General features: G+C 45.7%; 1 protein-coding gene across 4 annotated transcripts; it reads right to left on the bottom strand.

Annotated features, from left to right (window-relative positions):
• Positions 1-2,924: 2,924 nt before the first annotated feature.
• On the bottom strand, positions 2,925-19,809 carry Ldhc (lactate dehydrogenase C). Of its 4 annotated transcripts, none has more exons than NM_001368361.1 (8): positions 19,696-19,809; positions 19,177-19,309; positions 14,546-14,663; positions 11,300-11,473; positions 7,987-8,160; positions 5,279-5,396; positions 4,475-4,598; positions 2,925-3,359 (listed from the first exon to the last, which is right to left on the bottom strand). In NM_001368361.1, the coding sequence occupies exons 2-8, from the start codon at positions 19,300-19,302 to the stop codon at positions 3,195-3,197; spliced, it is 999 nt and encodes a 332-aa protein (NP_001355290.1). In that variant the 5' UTR covers positions 19,303-19,309; positions 19,696-19,809; the 3' UTR covers positions 2,925-3,194. The 4 variants fall into 4 exon arrangements, with proteins under 4 accessions (NP_001355290.1, NP_001355291.1, NP_038608.1 ...); NM_001368362.1 differs by lacking the exon at positions 19,696-19,809 and adding an exon at positions 19,511-19,585; NM_013580.4 differs by having other exon boundaries at positions 2,930-3,359; positions 19,771-19,809.
• Positions 19,810-19,811: the final 2 nt, after the last annotated feature.

Here is a 19,811-nt window from a genome sequence, read left to right as displayed (position 1 = left end):
AAAAAAAAAAAAAAAAAAAAAAAAAAATCGGACTCTTTAAGACTCAAAAAACTATTTAAAAGTTCAAAGTTCCTCAACTATGGGCTCCTACAAAATCAAAACAACTTATTTCAAGAGGGAATGACTAATGCAAAGTCCAGGGGTGGCAACGCCCCCATCAGTCACTAAGACAACGAACTGGGCCTGCCTGTCTACAGCCTGGTCTTCTCAGATGACTCTAGAGCAGTGGTTCTCAACCTTCCTAACGCTGTGACCCTAGTTCCTCACGTTGTGAGGACCTCCCAGCCATAAAAATGTTTTCACTGCTACTTCATAACTGTAATTTTGTTTAATGTTTTCTGATGGTCTTAGGTGACCCCTGGGAAAGGGTTTTCCACCCCAAAGTAGTCTCAAACCACACATTAAGAACCACTGCTCTAAGCCGGGCATGGTGGTGCATGCCTTTAATCCCAGCACTCGGGAGGCAGAGGCAGGCGGATTTCTGAGTTGGAGGCCAGCCTGGTCTACAAAGTGAGTTCCAGGACAGCCAGGGCTACAAAAAAAAAAAAAAAAACACTGCTCTAGCTAGCCAGCTCTGGGGGAAGCGGGGGAGTCCAATTCCCAGCATCTGTGTCCAGCAGCTCACAACCATCCATCGCTCAACTCCTGGGAAATGGAATATTAAACATTTTCGCAAGTAAAGCCAAGTCCTTGTCATTGCTAAGATTTTTGTATTTAATTAGAATATAAGAAAACTCAGATTTTGCTTTCTTTTTTTTTTTTTTTCAAGACAGGGTTTCTCTGTATAGCCCTGGCTGTCCTGGAACTCACTCTGTAGACCAGGCTGGCCTTGAACTCAGAGATCTGCCTGCCTCTGCCTCCCGAGTGCTGGGATCAAAGGCGTGCACTACCACTGCCCTGCTCTTCTCCCTTTTACATTCCCTCCCAACCATGGCCTCCTTTTCCAAAAAAAATTTTTTTTAGCATGAGTGCTTTCACATACACCACATGCATGAGGGAGTGCTGGCAGATGGCCAGAAGGCAGCCTTCAGTTCCCCAGAGCTAGAGCCAGTTGTGAACCATGTCAGAGCTCATAACAGCTGAGCCATGACTGAATCCCAGGCCTCCTTCTTTTAACCATTGTTGCTACACATAGGTACAGATGAATAAGCATAATACAACCTGACGAGTCACTTGTATGGATGTGTTTTAGGGCTGACCGTCTATATTGGATAGCCGGTTGGTCTCATCCCAAAGTGAAGTTCTCATTTGGTGGACAAAGGGACTTAAGTGGCTAGAGAATGGTTCAGCACCTGAGTACTGGGTCCTGGTCCCAGCACCTGCATCAGGTGGCTCACATTTCCTGTAACTTTAGCTCCGGAGGATCCATCACCCTTGTTTCTTCAGATACATGCATGCATGCGACACATGTACAGGCAAGCAAGCACACATACACATAATGTAAAAAAAAATCATGAAAAAGTCAAAACCCGGCAGGGCGGTGATGGCACACACCTTTTAAGCCCAGCACTTGTGAGGTGGAAGTAGTTGGGTCTTTGGGAAGAGACTCCACCAGTTTTTTTTAAAGACTTATTTATTATTATACATAAGTTCACTATAGCTGTCTTCAGACACCCCAGAAGAGGGCATCAGATCTCATTACAGATGGTTGTGCGCCACCATGTAGTTGCTGGGATTTGAACTCAGGACCTTCAGTAGAGCAGTCAGTGCTCTTAACCACTGAGCCATCACTCCAGCCCTCCGCCAGTTTTAATAACCATATTTTATGCATCCAATGAAGTAAGTAATGGTATGTTCACTAGATAAGTGGCTGAACGTTGTCAGGACAGCGGGGCTCTGAGGGCCTTGAGAGTAGTAGTAACAGCCTGAGCAGCTGGACAGTGACTGGCCCGACAGAGCATCTCTAGAAGATGGAAGTCTACACAGCCCGTTTCCAGTGAGTCCCCTTGGTCATCTTGCATTTGGTTTCTTAGGTTTTGTCAATTTCCAGTGTCTATCTCAAGATCTTCATGGAATCAAGGAAATGGCTCGCATGTGCAGGTCAGGAACAGCACACACATTCCCACCTTGGATGTCAAGAGGAAGCAATGGCCTGGCTTGGTGGCGCACGCCTTTGATCCCAGCACTCGGGAGGCAGAGGCAGGCGGATTTCTGAGTTCGAGGCCAGCCTGGTCTACAGAGTGAGTTCCTGGACATCCAGGGCTATACAGAGAAACCCTGTCTTTGGAAGAAAAAAAAAAAAAAAGCGACTATTCTCTAGCAGTAGTGGCCAGCAGTTGAGACACCCTGAACACTGGCTCACTGGACAGGGTCCTAATCGAAGCACAGCACTACAGTGGTAGTTTGCTGAGCAAACCACCTTCCTCTGCCTCCTAGGTACTGACATGACCACACCCAGCCCTACCCCTCCCCTCCAAAGTTGCATCTGTTTTTCTTCCAATATATGATTTTTTTAAAGCTTTATTATTAGTGTCATGTTTCACCTGCATGTATGCCTGTGTACCACATGTGCCTGGCGCTCAGAGTGCAGAAGGTGTCAGGTCCCCTGAAACTGACTTTACAGCCACTGTGTGAGTACTGGAAACTGAACCAGAAACCTCTGGAAAGGCAGCAAGCAGGTGCCCTTAACCACTGAGCCATTGTCTCTAACCCCTTGATATATCTTATATTTAGTAAAAAGAATACACACAGACTTGGGAGCTAATGAAGCAATGCAGACATGTTAGCCCTGTAATAGAACAGAGCCCCACAAGCCTCAGGACCAGGAGTATTTCCTGGCTTGTGAGAACTTCAGTTCTGTGTTGCAATGAGTCGTCACATGTAAACTTGCGAGCTACTCACTCAGTGGCTACTCAGAAATGGAATTTCACCCTGTGCAAACTAAATCTCTAGAAAGACACAGAAAAGATTTATAAAAGGCAGAATTTTTAGCTGGGCCTGGTGGTGGTTGCCTTTAATACACTGGGAGGCTAGCAGATTTCCGTTTGAGGTCAGCTAAGGCTATAAAGTGAGACCCTGTCTCAAAAAAAGGGGGAGGGAGATGCCTTTGGCATTAATCTTTCTAGCCTTGAGATTGATCTTAACAGGTTTCCAAAATTTTATTGAACTTTGTTATGATGTGGAAACACTTTCAGTGGGACTGCCGTGATCAGTGATGTGATCAGGCATCTGTCACACGGTCGAAGGTGGCGAGTTTATAACTGCAGATCCTTCTGCATATTCCAGAGTGTGTCCGCACTCTTCTTGAGGAGACCCTCCTCCTCAGCGGTCATGTTGACTTTCACAAAGTCTGTGATACCACTTTGTCCCAAGACACAAGGGATACTGAGGAAGACCTCTTCCTTTATCCCATGGAAGCCCTGAAACACACAGTCATACCATCAGTTCCCTGGCCACCATGCAAGAAAGCTCTAGAATAAAACTGTGTAGGAGAGACTATGGCACCAAGTAAAGCTATGCACACGACGTAGCAATCTTTGGGAGAACTGAGATCTCTGTCCTGGATCATGCGGATGGCCAATGACAAGGACAATGTGCCAGAGGCCTTCAAAAGGACCAGGAAAAGGCAAAATGTTCTTTATCACTCACCAGACCCAGACCATCTGATGTCTAAGGGGAAGGAAATAACGCTGTCTTTCTTTATCTGATGGACTCAGAGCAAGCGGCCTTTGGACACATTGAGGGAAGGGAGGTGGTGACCAGGGAGCCTCTACTTAGACCCTCAACAGAGGGCACCGCAGAGTTGGAACACCAGTTGCTCCAGATGCTTCTCAAGCCTCTACAGGTGAAACCCCAGAGGAGGAGCTCAGGGCTACTCTAACACCCCCAGCAGAGTATGTGAGCACTATGGCCTCAGGCTGTAGTCCTGCCCTTCTGCACTCCTAAACTGCCGCCTTTCCTGCAGTTCCACCCTAGGACTCACTCCCAGGCTGACAGAGACATGGGAAGTGTGTAGCCTCATCACAGGAGGGTGCATCCTGTTACCACGCTGGTGCCAGTAGCCCACATTCTTACAGTTCCTATAACCAAAGCCAAGGCTACAGAAACAGCTGTGAGAATCTGGGCAACCTATACGTGTACTGGCATAAATTAGCACCTGCTGTCTCATACTACCCACACCTCCATCCCTGCCCCAGGAGGATAAAAAACACCCAGTGAACTCTTCCCATCTCCCTGCCCCATTCCCACTCATCCTTATGTGGTGGAGGCCGGAACTGTGAATGGCAATGGTAGAGCTTTGACTGTAGACACATCACGTATGAGCATTGGAGGGTCGGAAGGTCTCAAGACTCCTGACAGCGCATCCCAAACCCTCATACATGCCCAGAGTTTCATGCTCCCAGGAACTTTCCAGGAAATACATCCTTTTCCTATCCTTGTTTCTGCAGGGACCTCCGTCACCTGCCTCATTCTGAAATCACTTTACACTCAGCCTCACCGGTGATCAGGCATAATAAACATCATCACTGCATACCTTAACCAGCGTGGTAACAGGATGCACTCTCTTAAGATTCTTCAAGATGGATCGCGCCAGATCAGTCACAGACAGCCCGATAGCCCAAGAGGTATAGCCCTTCATGTTAAGGACCTCATAGCCGCTGCAGTTGCAAAGGAAAAAAAAAAGATAATCATGATATGTCAACCCAGGTCCTCTGGAAGAGCAGCCAGTGACCTTAAACACTGAGCCATCTCTCCAACCACTTGCAAAATGTATTCTGTTTTTGTTTACCAAGACAGGGTTTTTCTGTGTAGCCTTGGCTGTCCTGGAATTCACTCTGTAGACCAGGCTGGCCTCGAACTCAAGGAGATCCACCTGGCTCTGCCTCCTGAGTGCTGGAGTTAACGATGTAAGCTGCCACCACTGTCTTGCTTAAGGTGTATTCTTTTTGTTTTCTTTCTTTCTTTCTTTCTTTCTTTATGTATATGATTACACTATAGCTGTCTTCAGACAACCAGAAGGCGGCATTGGATCTTATTACAGATGGTTGTGAGCCACCTTGTGGTTGCTGGGATTTGAACTCAGGACCTCTGGAAGAGCAGTCAGTGCTCTTAACCATTCTCCAGCCATTTCTCCAGCCCCTAAGGTGTATTTTTTTCTTTTTTTTTTGGTTTTTCGAGACAGGGTTTCTCTGTATAGCCCTGGTTGTCCTGGAACTCACTTTGTAGACCAGGCTGGCCTCAAACTCAGAAATCCACCTGCTTCTGCCTCCCAAGTTAAGGTGTATTCTTAATACTGATTATCAGGGCATTAAAAAAAAAATCGCACAACTACTATTACCCTTCCACCACCTGCTTGTGAACATTTTTCCAGTGTTCCTTATCTGAGTCAGTTCCTATTGCTGGGTTCAGTGACTTCAGAGTTACGCCAGCAACGTTTACACCACTCCATATGGGCACTAAAAAAGAAGGAAAAACAATAACAAACTCCTTACATGAGCACGTCTTGCCAAAGCCGAGTCAGTTACTGTGAGTTTAGTGCTGGGGTGTTTTGTTGGGGGTGGGGCCGGGGTGGAGGATTCTATTCTGTTCTGTTTCTGTTCTTGTAAGAAAGACCTCAGCTACCTTCAATTCATGTCTTCCTGTCCTTGCCCCAAGTGTTGGATGACAAGCTTGTGTTACACGCTTAGTGGTTGGTTGGTTGGTTGGTTGGTTGGTTGGCTGGCTGGCTGACAGGTTTTGTTTTTAAGACAGTGTCATATAACTCTACCTGGCCTCAACTCAATGCATAGCCAAAGATGGCCTCAAATTCCTGATATCCTTCTGCCTCCACTCCCACACCTCCCATCCCCAAATTGTTAGACTTTAGGCATACATACATCACCACTCCTGGTTTTGGTTGGCTGAGAGAATTGAACTTGCTATGTACCTGAGGATGTCTGTGGACTCCTGATCCTCCTGCCTCAACATGCTAAGTGCTGGCATTCCAATTGTTCGCTACCACACATGGATGGAGGTATTAGGGCTATTTTTGTTTGTATTTTTGTGTTTTTCACTTAAGAACACATGTGTGTCTCTATGTGGGTTTGGGCCCTGAAGAGAGTGTTGGATCCTCTGATGCTGGATCCATATTCTCTGTGGAGCCACCTCTCCAGCCCCCAAAATAAGTTTTAAATGGACAGAAAGGGAAATAACAAGACACATAAGACACATAATTGAATTATTTATAATTATAGTACAGAAAGCATTTTAAAGTAATATACAAAAACACAGATTCTAAAAAGGAAAGGATTGCTAAGAAACATGTTATCAGTTAGAGGAGAAAGAGTTGCACACAACACCACATTTCCTCACAGCACAGAGCTGAGGAGCGCTACGTAGTCACAGAAACTCTTAACATAAACTGTCCCTAAGGGATGGGATGAAATCCAAATACCTTCACAGAAACCAGGGCACAAACACAGGCAAGCAGGCTATGCAGATTATCAGGCATTGGTAGGGCACCAGGTTCAGTGAAAGACCCTGACTCAAAATATAAGGTGAAAAGTGATGGAAAAGTGATGCTAGGTGCCGGGCGGTGGTGGCGCACGCCTTTAATCCCAGCAGTTGGGAGGCAGAGACAGGCAGATTTCTGAGTTCCAGGCCAGCCTGGTCTACAGAGTTGAGTTCCAGGACAGCCAGGGCTACACAGAGAAACCCTGTCTTGAAAAACCAAGGGGAAAATAAAAAAGATGCTGGGAGGAGTTGGGGAGAGATGAAGAGATGGCTCAGTGGTTAAGAGCACTGGCTGCTCTTCCAGAGGACCTGGGCTCAAATCCCAGTACACACATGGCAGCTCGTGGGAAACAATATGGTGGTGCCTCAGAAAGTAAACCTGGAACTACCCTATGACCCAGCATCCCATTACTGGGCATGGAATACAACCAAGGAAAAGAGGTCAGGGTACTGAGGACAACAGCTGCCTGACCGTGCCTACTGCAGCACTGTGCAGCTAGCTGCACAACTTACAAGCACCCAGAAGCACATTAAAGACATACTGAAAAGGCCGGGTGTGTCTGTCTGTGTCTGTGGTGCAATACTGCTCAGCCTCAAGAACTTATCACTTGTAACAACGTGCATAGAACAGGAGGTTATGTCTAGCATCTAGCAATAAAAGCCACACACAGAAAGTCAACTGTGAAGTGATGCCATTTACATATGAAATCTAAAATAATAATAATAATAATGCCCTGATATGAGAAAGTAGAGAATAAAAATAAAGGTTATGATACTGGAGAAGGAGGAGAAAATGGGGCCAAGGGGCAGCACACTCACGAAGAGAAGCAAGTGCTAGCACTCTGGTGCAGAGTAAGGACACTGTCCTAAGCAATTATGTGCTGCTCTTAGGTTGGGGACAGAGTTTAGCAGGTAGAATACTTGGGAAGGAGAGGCAGGAAGAGCAAACTTCAGGCCGTTCTCAGCAACAGAGCAAGGTTCAGCCCAGTCCAAGTTTCAGGAGTCCTTGTTCCTTATAGTCAAGTACGGGCTCTGGCTGAAGAGTTGGCTTGGTGGTTTGGAACAGATATTGGCCTTCCAGAGACCTGAGGACAGCTCCCAACCACCTGTCACTGCAGTTCCAGGGAAATAGACACCTCTGGCCTCTGCAGACATCAGGTACACATGCCCACACACAAACACCAGAGTACAACATAACTTAAAATAAGAGATTTTAAAGTATCACCTATCTCAGACTGACCAGGTTTCACTATTCTTAGCATAGAGAAATGATGCGTTTGTGAGGCTACCTCAAAGCTGGTGACGCTGATGTGATCCCTATGTCACATGCAAATGCATCAAGTCACCTCGGTCAAGTGTCCTCTCCATCTACCCACAGTTATGCATCAATCCATTTGATCCTTGTTTCAGACAGGGAATGGTTTTGTAGCTCAGGCTGGTCTTAAAAGACATGCACCCACGAAAATGACAAAAGCTATGCAGCTCTATTGGCAGAGACTACGCGGTGAAGAAGAGCATTGCTGCCCACCACAAGGGCACCTCGCTCACACTTACCACTGGAGTCCCCATGTTCTCCAAGAACCCAGCCGTGGCAGCTTGTAGGGTTGACACCCAGCTTCTCCCCAATCAGGTAACGAAAACGTGCTGAGTCTAGGTTACAGCCACTTCCGATCACACGGCCTACAGGGAAGCCGCTTATCTTCCAAACCACGTATGTCAAAATATCCACTAGGAAGAACGTCAAACAACGTTTGAGAAAGATCTATAGCAATTTCTCTACAGTTACATTTCCAAATAGAGAAATTATCTTGGGAGTCAAATGTAGGTTTATCATAGTTCAAAGTCCAGTGAATCTAAATGGTAGGCATACTCAGGGTTTTTACGTTAAATCATTGACCAGCAGAATCTTAAAACATCTTCTGAGACCGGGTGGTGGTGGTGCACGCCTTTAATCCCAGCACTCAGGAGGCAGAGGCAGGCGGATTTCTGAGTTCGAGGCCAGCCTGGTCTACAAAGTGAGTTCCAGGACAGCCAGGGCTATACAGAGAAACCCTGTCTCGGAAAACCAAAAACAAAACAAAACAAAAAATCACACTGTCACTGTCTTCAGAGGACATCAGATCCCCTTACAGATGGTTGTGAGCCATCATGTGGTTGCTGGGAATTGAACTCAGGACCTTCGGAAGAGCACTCAGTGCTCTTAACCACTGAGCCATCTCTCCAGCCCTGAACTTTTCTGCGCATACAATAATAACAGGTCAGTTCTACCTCTTTAGCCTTCTGGATTTCTCCTTTCCATTGGCACATCCTCACCTAAGCTATCAACATATTACCTAGAATTGCCTGTGGACACAGCCAGGGCGGTCTGCACATCTGTGAGCACTACAGAAAGATCATGACAACGTTGATGTTAAAGCTCTATGCAAGCAGGAAGTGATAGCTAAGCCACAGCCATGAGCTGCTGAGCTGGATACTGAAGACACGCCATGCCCAGGAAAGGAGGGAGGGGAGCAGCAAAGACTGGGAAATCATTTGGGGTTTTAGGTATTTGAAGAAAATTCTGTCCAGTCATTAACTGACCAAATAAATGCATTGAAAAGTCCTGTGCCTTATAAAATAAAACCGACTCATGAGATTCAGGAAGCAACCTCCAGAAGCAACAACAGACCTCGGAGGAGGATTGGGTTTGCAAATGCTTTTGAGGAGGGCTGGCTTTGAGGTTCAGAGTGCCAGTTGCTTTATAACTTACAATCATCTGTAACCCCAGGCCCAGGGGATTCAGCACCGCTGTCTTGACAGAGGCGCACAGACATGCATGCACACAAAATACCCATACATATTTAAAAATATTAAACCCAAGAAGAATTAGCAGGAAATGTGCAACAGCAGCCAGGGTGACAACATATTACCTGGCCAGATTTATCTTCAACAATGAGAACACTGGAGCTAAACTTTTGAAAGGCTGACAATAGCAGGGTTGGTAAGAACACCAGGGACGATTTCTGAGTTCGAGGCCAGCCTGGTCTACAGAGTGAGTTCTAGGACAGCCAGGGCTACACAGAGAAACCCTGTCTCGAAAAAAATCCCCAAAACAAAACAAAACAAAAACAAACAAGAAAACAGGGACACAGGGCTGGTGGGAATGTCTAAGGCACTGCGCAGAACTTTGAAACTCTGTGTGCAGCTTCTTTTTTTTTTTTTTTAAGATTTATTTATTGTTATATGTAAGTACACTGTAACTGTTCACACACACCAGAAGAGGGCATCAGATCTCATTACAGATGGTTGTGAGCCACCATGTGGTTGCTGGGATTTGAACTCAGGACCTTCGGAAGAGCAGTCAGTGCTCTTAACCACTGAGCCATCTCTCCAGCCCTGTGTGCAGCTTCTAACAGAGCCAAACACTTCAGAGTCTGTAGCCCACGTGGGCTCTCCTGCTCTCATCACTGACACCAAAGAAAGGAACATGTATGATCACAGGCGTGCTTCCACATGAATGTTCACGTTATCCTTAGAAATTCATCGCTGGGCTGCAGAGGCAGCTCAGTGGTTAGGGGCATGTGCTGCTCTTGTAGGGGACTCCAGTTTGGTTCCAAGCACCCACACGATGGCTCACAACTGTCTGTGACTGAACTTCCAGGGGACCTTACACTTCTTCTGGCCTCCATGGGTACCAGGCAAGCCATGTGGTATCCATGCATACATGTAGGCAAAACATTCATACACATAAAATAAACCAACTTTTAAACACCAACAGGGGAAAATAGTATTTGAAATGTATAAAGAGGACTGCAGAGATGGCTCAGGGGGTAGAACTAGATGTGCTTAGGTGGTTGAAGTCATCATGTGGGCGCTGGGAATCAAACCTGTGTCTTCTAGAAGACCAGCCAGTGGTCTTAACTGCTAAGCCACCTCTCCAGTTCTCCACAAAACAGCAAGCATGAGGACCTAAGGTCAGATTCCTAGCAGCAATGTAAAAAGCAAGACACGGGGGGCTGGAGAGATGGCTCAGTGGTTAAGAGCACTGACTGCTCTGCTGAAGGTCCTGAGTTCAAATCCCATAACCACATAGTGGCTCACAACCACTGGTAATGAGATCTGATGTCCTCTTCTAGGATGCCTGAGGATAGCTACAGTGTACTTACATATAATAAATAAACCTTAAAAAAAAAAAAAAGCAAGACATGGTAGGTATATCTACAACCCTAGGTCTGCAAAGACAGGTTGACCTAAGAACTTTTTCCCCCTTCTCTTTCTCCCTTTTGCTCTGGCCCATAGGTTGTGAGCCACCATGTGGTTGCTGGGATTTGAACTCATGACCTTGGATGAGCAGTAGGTGCTCCTAACCACTGAGCCATCTCTCCAGCCCCTGACCTAAGAACTTAATGGTTAGCAGTCTAGCCAAAATTCCAAACTCCAGGTTCGGTGGGGGATGCTGGAGAGCAGTGGAAGAAGACACCAACCTCTGTGCATGCAAGAGCACATACATGCTCATCACATACATGTAAAAAAAATTAGGAGATTCCAGGGATGCAAAGGAGCAAATCCAAGACATATCCCAGACATGGATGAATCCAAAATAACTGCACTATAATGGGGCTGGGTAGAAAAGTTTGTCTCAAGTCTGGTTTTGGTCTGGTTTTGTTTATGAAGTTCTAGAAAATGAATCAAGTGGTAGAATGAGGGATGGACTACAAATGAGCACACAGCCCTTCAGAGAAGACAGAGATATTCCAGATCTTACTGTGATGGCATCTATCAAAACTTATGGCATGGCAGACTTATTAACCATGAGTACAACCTCTGTGAGGTTTATAATTGAATACTATGAACCAATTATTACTCAGAAAGGGCAGGGGGACCTCACCTGGGTTAGTGACGATAATTATTTTACAGTCCGGACTGTTTTGGACAATGCCCGGAACAATGGCTTTCATGATAGCGACATTACGTTGGAGCAGGTCAAGGCGAGTTTCTCCAGACACCATTCTTGCACCAGCTGTGATAATAACCAGTTTGGAGTTGGCAGATACATTGTAATCTAAGAAGGAAATAGAAGATGGTCTTTCCATTAGCACTGCCCCCCACTGCATCTTGACTCTGTAAGCTTCTATCCCATGCTGTTGGGTTTGAAGTAGTCACCTCCTATCCTGGATTTGGAAACAGAGACCCCACACTGTAGCATCTTACAGAAGTCAAACAAGGCTTGGTGCCACTTGCCAGCTTTCACACAGCTGCCTCTTACTCTGCCAGTCCCTTCAACCCACAGTTCTATTTGTCAGAAAGATCCGGGACAAGAAACTCAGTAGCTCTCTGGTTTCTGTTATTTTGCCTTTTGGTGTTGCTGGAAAGTGAACCCATGGCAGACCCACCGTGGAACTCCCTCCCCAACACTCTGGCTTTTCAGAACACCCAAATGAATTAGCAGCTTACATCTGATAACTTCCATGTCTCTTTTAGGAATCTAATGGCAAGAAGAGATGTACCTCTAATTATTATAAGCAACCATATTAGAAGGAACTATGCTTTATTTGATATTACAAATAAATTAGATCTTCATACGAGAAAATAAACTACTTATAGTAAGTGTAATTACCAGTCTGCAAGTTGTTTTACTTACTATATTCAACACACTGACACAATGTTTGCTTACATTATTAGATACTTTTTTGATTAGCAAGTTCTCTAAGCATCTCTTAGACATACCATCCATATTCTTATTTGTGTGTATGTGCCCATATGTGTGTATGTGTGCATGTACGCGTGCGCCATGCTGCTATGGAATTCACGTGAAAGTCAGAGAGGAATTTGGGAGAGTCAGTATGCTCACTCTCACATAGAGGTCCCTGAAATTGAACACAGGGCATCAGGCTCTGTGAACATTTACCTCACTTTTAAAAACAAACACAACCACCACAACAAAAACAGGAACCCAGGGCTCCAGAGATGGTTCAGCAGTTAATAGCACTTGCTGGGGGCTGGAGAGATGTCTCAGCAGTTAATAGCATTGTCTGCTCTCTCACAGCTCCTCAGTTCCATTCCCAGCAACTACATGGTGGCTCACAACCATCTATACTGAGATCTAAGGCCCTCTTCTGGCATGCAGATAGAGAACTCATATAAATAAACCTTACCCACCCACCCACCCACGCCCAAAAAGAAAAAGGAGATCCCATCCATACAACAAACAAACAAGCAAAAACACTTACTGCTTGTCCAAAGGATCCAAGTTCAGTTCCCAGAACCCGTATCTGGTGGCTCCCCTAACTTCAGATCCAGGGGATCCCATGCCTTTGGTCTCTGCTGTTATGTGCACATAACCACATGCAGACACATATACACATACATCATTTTTAGGAATAACAAAAATTGACTGCGTTTGGTGGTGCACACATTTAGTCCCAGCACTTGGGAAGCAGGGGCAGGCAGATCTCTGTAGAGTTTGAGGATAGCCTGGTTTTCATAATGAGTTCCAAGACTATGTAGAAAGACCCTCAAAAAATAGTAGTAATAATTAAAAAAACAGATTAAATAGATAAGATAGATAGATAGATGAATCAGCAAATTAATAAGAACATTTACATGTTTTAGGTCAATATGAAATGTTTATGGTACCTCTTTTTTGTTTGTTTGTTTGTTTGTTAGAATTATTTATTTTATATATCTGAGTACACTGTAGCTGTCTTCAGACACAGCAGAAAAGGGCATCAGATCTCATTATAGATGCTTGTGAACCTACCATGCAGACACATATACACACACATGTTTGCTGGGAATTGAACTCAGGACCTCTGGAAGAGCAGTGAGTGAGTGTTCTTAACCACTGAGCCATCTCTCCAGCACCCTTAATGGTACCTCTCTTAAGGACACTTTTAAATTAAGTGACTATCTTGAGTGCCAATCATTTTAAGATTTATTCCTAATTAAAAAAAAATATTCCCCCCCCCAAAAAAAAGATTTATTCATTTACTATTTTCTGTGTTTGAGTGTTTTGCCTGCATGTATGTTGGTGTACCATATGTGTATAGTGCCCTCAGAGTCTGGAAAAGGACATTGGATCTCTTCTTTTTTTTTTTTTTTTTCTTTTTTTTTTTTTCTTTTGGTTTTTCGAGACAGGGTTTCTCTGTATAGCTCTGGCTGTCCTGGAACTCACTTTGTAGACCAGGCTGGCCTCGAACTCAGAAATCCGCCTGCCTCTGCCTCCCAAGTGCTGGGATTAAGGCATGTGCCACCACTGCCCGGCTGAATCTCTTGATATTGGAATTACAGTTGTAAGTCATGTGGGTGCTGGGAAGCAAACACAGATCCTCTAAAAGAGCAGTAAGTGAGTTTGTATTGTTTTGTCTTCCAAACATCCCCCAATTGTAATTTAATGATCTTTTTTAATCCCAGCACTCAGGAGGCAGAGGCAGGTGGATCTCTATGAATTTGAGGTCAGCCCGATTTACACAGACTGTTTTAAAAGAAAAACAACTGAATGGCACACACCTTTAATCCCAACACTGCCTAGGCAGAAGCTGGCAGATCTGTGTGAGTTCCAGCACTCAGGAGGCTGAGGTAGGGGAGTCATGAATTTGAGATGCACCTGGGAGGTTTAGGGACATGGTGGTGGTACACTCCTTTAATCCCAGCATTTGGGAGGCAGAGACAGGTGGATATAGTAAGATTCTATCTCAAAAGAAATTGAACAGAATGAGCACTTAAATTGTATGTCCTAATGACAGTGATTCGTTTTGTTTTAAGACTGTTTAAGATGGTGCAGATTGTTCTGAGCCACCATGTAGTTGCTGGGAATTGAACTCAGAATCTGTGGAAAAGCAGTCAGTGCTCTTAACCACTGAACCATCTCTCCGGCCCCAAGTGATGTCTTAAATTACATACTGATTAAAGCCAATTTGGTAAAATTGCCTATTCTATTTTTTGAGACAGGTCTCATGTAGCCCAGGCTGCCCTCAAACTTGGTATGTAGCTGAGGCTGACCTAACCCCCCTTGATCTTTCTCCTACCTCCACCTCTCAAGTGTTGGGATTACAAAGTGTCCAAATAATTGTTCATGATAAACTCAGTCCTTTTCACAAAGCTCTGGAAGTAATGTCTTAAAATTAAAACGAACCTTTTCCAAAGACGATTTTTGGAGTGCTAAGGAAAAGACTGCCGTGCAGAAGATCCAGTGCCTCTCCCCTCAGTTTGTTCGTATCAGCGTCAACAAGGGCAAGTTCATCAGCCAAACCCTGAAACGCATAAAAGTTAGGAGTATGAGTGCCATGTTCCAAACTCTGAGGAGAAGAAGGGGGGCTTGGGGGCTGAGGATGGAGCCTGGCTGGCAAAGGGCCTGCCTTGCGTGTGTGAGGCCTTGAGTCTGATCCCAAACACTGAAAGATAATACATTTTGATATCTTGTTGGGTTTTGTTTTGTTTTGTTTTTGTTTTTGTTTTTGTTTTTGAAGGCAGGGTTTTTCTGTTTAGCCCTGGCTATCCTGCAACTCACTGTGTAGACCAGGCTGGCCTCAAACTCAGGGATCCACCTACCTCTGCCTCCCAAATGCTGGGATTAAAGGTGTGTGCCACCACATCCAGCTTTTTTTTTTTAAAGATTTTATTTATTTATTTATTATATGTAAGTACACTGTAGTTGTCTTTCAGATCTCATTAAGGGTGGTTGTGAGCCACCATGTGGTTGTTAGGATTTGAACTCGGGACCTCTGGAAGAATAGTCAGTGCTCTCAACCTCTGAGCCATCTCACCAGCCCCGGGTCAGTGTATGCTAACACCGACTAAACTGTGTGTTATGTATCAGGAATGGGAAGAAGATAAACTCCACACAGGGATAGAAAACTGGACTGTGCCTACAAATTCACTTTTACATCACTCTGTCTACACTCTGTCTACCTGGGTCTGGTCAGTAAGTCAGAAATCACTTTAAGGTTTCCAACAGGGAATTCATATAAGGAACAGCTGAGAGGGTGGAGAGAATATTTGAGGTAACCCAAAAATTGCAGATATGTCTGAACCAACCAACCCCATAGGCTAGAAGAACACAGGAGGGGAAAGGAAGGGAAAGATGAAGCCAATACCGGGAGTTCCTACAGAAGTTGGAGGCTAGAAGCGACCTCTAAAATGGGCAGGTGACTGCAGGTAGCGTAGCAATGGCTAGAACCACCGGCAGCTGTGGTGGAGGAGTGGCCAAGGCTCCCCTCCTGCCTTGCAGATTCCTTCTAGAGTTATCTATTGCCTGAACCTAACAAGATGCAAACTATAAAAGCTGCGTTTCAGTGAGAGCAAATCTTTTCATTCATTCATTTATTATGTGAGTACACTGTTGCTGTCTTCAGACACACCAGAAGAGGGCATCAGATCCCCATTACAGATGGTTGTGAGCCACCATGTGGTTGCTGGGAATTGAGCTTAGGACCTCAGGAAGAGCAGTCAGTGCTCTTAATCACTGAGCCATCTCTCTAGCCCGAGAGAGCAAATCTTTAGGAGTTGATTGTGTACATGTATGTGTGTGTTTGTTCTCAGAGTCTCATGTTTCCTAAGATGGTCTCACCCTTGGTAGGTAGCTGAGGGTGACTGACCTTCTGGGCCTCCTATCTCTGCCTTCTGAGTGCTGGGATTGCAGATGTGTGCCACCAAACCAGGTGTGTTATTCCATTTTACTGATCAAACCCAGGGGTCTTCACTTGCTAGGCAAGTACTCTCCAGCCCAGGTAGGTTGGCTGTTTTGTTTGTAAGTCACTGTGTTAAAATAGGGTTTTGCGGGCTAGAGAGATAGCTCAGCGGTTAAGAGCACTGACTGTTCTTGCAGAAGTCCTAAGATAATTCCCAGCAACCACATGGTGGCTCACAACCATCTGTAATGGGGATCTGACGCCCTCTTCTGGTGTGTCTGAAGACAGCTACAGTGTACTCATATACATAAAATAAATAAATCTTTAAAAAATCGAAAAAAAAATAGGGTCTTGCTATATAGTGTAAACTGGCCTCCAACTTGTAATCCTCCTGCCTCAGGCATTTAACATCATGCCTGAAAAGATTGCTTGCTTTTTTTTAATTTAAAAAAATATATAGCCGGGCAGGGTTGGCACAAGCCTTTAATCCCAGCACTCAGGAGGCAGAGGATTTCTGAGTTCAAGGCCAGCCTGGTCTACAGAGTGAGTTCCAGGGCTACACAGAGAAACCTTGTCTTGAAAAAAAAAATCTGACAGTTTCATACTCAGCCTGTCATGGCTGAGCATCCCAGATCATTTCTCCTGGGAGGGCCAGAATGGCCACAGTGCTGGAGACAGCAATCCATCTGGGGAAAGTCATGGTGACCGCTTTGTCCTATGTGGGACACAGAAGTGACCTGTGCTTCCCCATCTGCTAAATTCATGTGTGTGTGTGTGTGTGTGTGTGTGTGTGTGTGTGTGTGTGAGATACACGTGCACGCATGTGTATCACAGTTCTTTTCCTTCCTGAGGGTTGCAGACAGGGGTTTGTTGTGTAGTTCTAGCTAGCTTCAAACTAGCAATCCTCCTGTCTCTACTTCTCAAATGATAGCTAGAATAGGACTTTGGTTTTTTTTTTTTTTTAAGATTTATTTATTACATGTAAGTACACTGTAGCTGTGTTCAGACACACCAGAAGAGGGCGTCAGATCTCGTTACAGATGGTTGTGAGCCACCATGTGGTTGCTGGGAATTGATCTTAGGACTTCTGCAAGAACAGTCAGTGCTCTTAACCGCTGAGCCATCTCTCCAGCCCCCTTGCTCTGTTTTTTAAGACAAGGTTTCTCTGAAGGTCAGATTTGAACTCTGGACCTTCGGAAGAGCAGTCGGGTGCTCTTATCTACTGAGCCATCTCACCAGCCCCCTTGTTTTGTTTTTTAAGACAAGTTTTCTCTGTGTAGCCCTGGCTGTTCCAGAACACTCTTTGTAGACCAGGCTGGCCTTGAACTCAGAAATCTGCTTGCCTCTGCCTCCCAAGTGCCGGGCTTAAAGGTGTGCGCCACCACATGCACGCAGTGCCCACGGAGGTCAGAAGAGGGCATCTGAACCCCTTGAAGTAGGGTTGCAGGTGCTCCTGAGCTACTGATGTGGGTGCTGGAAAGCAAACCCAGGTCTTCTGAGAGAGCAGCAAGCACTGTCAATCAATGAACCATCTCTCCAACCCCTGGATTAGGCTTTTTTGGAGGGCAGGGGAATTTAAACTCAATTAGCCACAGACCCACATCCTTAAATTTTTGTTGTGTGATTATTTCTTCCCCTTCTAGGTTCCTGCTGAATTTCAGTTAACCATCCACTGCAAATCCTGATCTCTCTTTTGTATAGTCTGCATTTTCCCAGTGGTATATTTTCTTGTTATTACTTATCCTTGTGTGTGTTTGTGTGTGTGTATGTGTGCAGTCATTCATGCTTCGTGGTGAACATGCCACAGCATAGGTACCAACGTCAGGGGTTGAGCCACCTCGGGAAGGCTCTTCCCTTCCACATTGCTTGTATATAATCCAAGGCCTCTATTTTTATTTCTGTGGCATACATCAGGCTAGCAGGCACAGGAACTTTCAGCGTCTCCTGACTCCACTTCCTACCCACCTCCAGGTGTGCTGGGACCACAGAGCTACACAGGAGCATGTCCAGCTTTCTGTGGAGACTAGGGCTTCAATCTCAGATCCTCCCTCACACTTGTGTGGCAAGTGCTGTGCACACTAAACCATCTCCCCGGCTTGATGGTCTGCTTTTTGTCTGGTCATAGCAAAAAAAAAAAAAAAAAGAACCTACCTCCTGTGGCCAGGTGGGATGGGGTTAGGCAGCACGGCCCGCCTAAGATGCAGAGTGGAACTTGGAAGCTGTCTCCCCAGACTTTCATCCTCTTCCTCCCTGTTCCCCTTTCTCCTTTCCCCTTCAGCCTCCCCCACCTCCACTTTTGGGTTCTGAAATTGAGCTGGCTCAGCTTCCTACCTTCCTCTGCAAGTTTCCAATCAGGATCTGAGAGTGTCTGCGCTCAGCTGGCCAGGGTTGGAATCCCAGAATTCAGGCAAACTGCTCAGCTAGAATCACACTGCAAACCACCATGCCTGCCTGCCTGCCTGTCTCTGTCTCTGTCTCAATCTCTGTCTCTGTCTCTCTTTGTCTCTATCTCTGTCTGTGTCTCTGTGTCTATTTCTATTTCTGTCTCTATCTGTCTCTGGCACTATCTGTCTGCCTTTGTCTTTGTCTGTTTCTGTCTCTCTGTCTCCTCTGTGTGTCTCTTTGTTTCTGTCTCTATCTCTGACTCTCTGTCTCTGTCTCAATCTCTGTCTCTCTCTGTCTCCCTTTGTCTCTATCTCTGACTCTCTCTCTGTCTCTATCTCTCTGATTCTCTGTCTCTATGTCTCTGTCTGTCTCTATCTCTGACTCTGTCTCTGTATCTCTCTGCCTCTCTGTCTCTCCTCTCCCTGCTCTTCTTTCTCTCCCTCTCTTAACATTTCCTTTCTCCCTCCTTCTACCCTTCCCTCCACTCCCCTCCCCTGCCCTGCCCTTCTCTCCTCTCCTCTCTGAATTCTGGCCAAGAATTTCACATAGTCCAGCCCAGCCTCAAAGTTATCTGTAGTTGTGGATGATCTTGAACTCCAGACCTTCTTGGCCTCCACTTACCAAGTCCTAAGATGACAGGCCCGTGCCAATGACCACACGTAGCCAACACTTAAAATTTGTCAACACCACAGGTTTTACACGTTTCCATTAATGCTTAATTTCCTGCCAGAAGGCTTTATTGCTTACTTACCTTCAGTAAAATACTAATAGCACACGCCATGCCCACATTTCCAACTCCGACCACAGTAATCTTACACCGGGAAAGTTTATCTTCCGGAACTAGGTTCTGAATCAGCTGCTCCTTGACGGTGGACATGTTGAGCCTGTAGAGTAGAAGGGACCGTCAGTGAATACCTACTCCTGTAGGCAAGACATTAAACAACTTTTTTTTTGGTAGGGAGGAGTGTTAAGGGTTTCACATTGTATCTAAGGCTAGCCAGGAGGTCAATATGTAGTCTAGGCTGGCCTTGAACTCAGCCTCAGCCACTCAAGAGTGCTAGGATTGCAGGCCTGGATCATCCCACCTGTCTAGGAACTCTATGGAGTTCGCAGAGCACAAGGAAGCAAAAGCCTTCTCTAGCTAGAGTGTGGGAGTGAATGAAGCCTCAATGAAGCAAAAGATGACTTCTGGCGACAGGCTCCTCCTCCATTCAGGCTCCTCCTCCCTGCAGGCCCTCCCCCCTACCCCCCCCCCCCCCCCCCAGCTCACAGGCCTACAATGGCTTTCCTTCCCAGGTGAAAGAAGGCACTGGCCACTTCCTCTGGGGAGGCCGAAAACACACACCTTACTGCTGACTCCGCAGCACAGGTAAGAAACCAGGATAA

The sequence above is a fragment of the Mus musculus genome, chromosome 7, assembly GCF_000001635.26.
Source record: "Mus musculus strain C57BL/6J chromosome 7, GRCm38.p6 C57BL/6J".
Classification (NCBI taxonomy): domain Eukaryota; kingdom Metazoa; phylum Chordata; class Mammalia; order Rodentia; family Muridae; genus Mus; species Mus musculus.
Note: the sequence above shows the minus strand (reverse complement) of the source record. Positions and strands in the feature narration are given on the sequence as shown.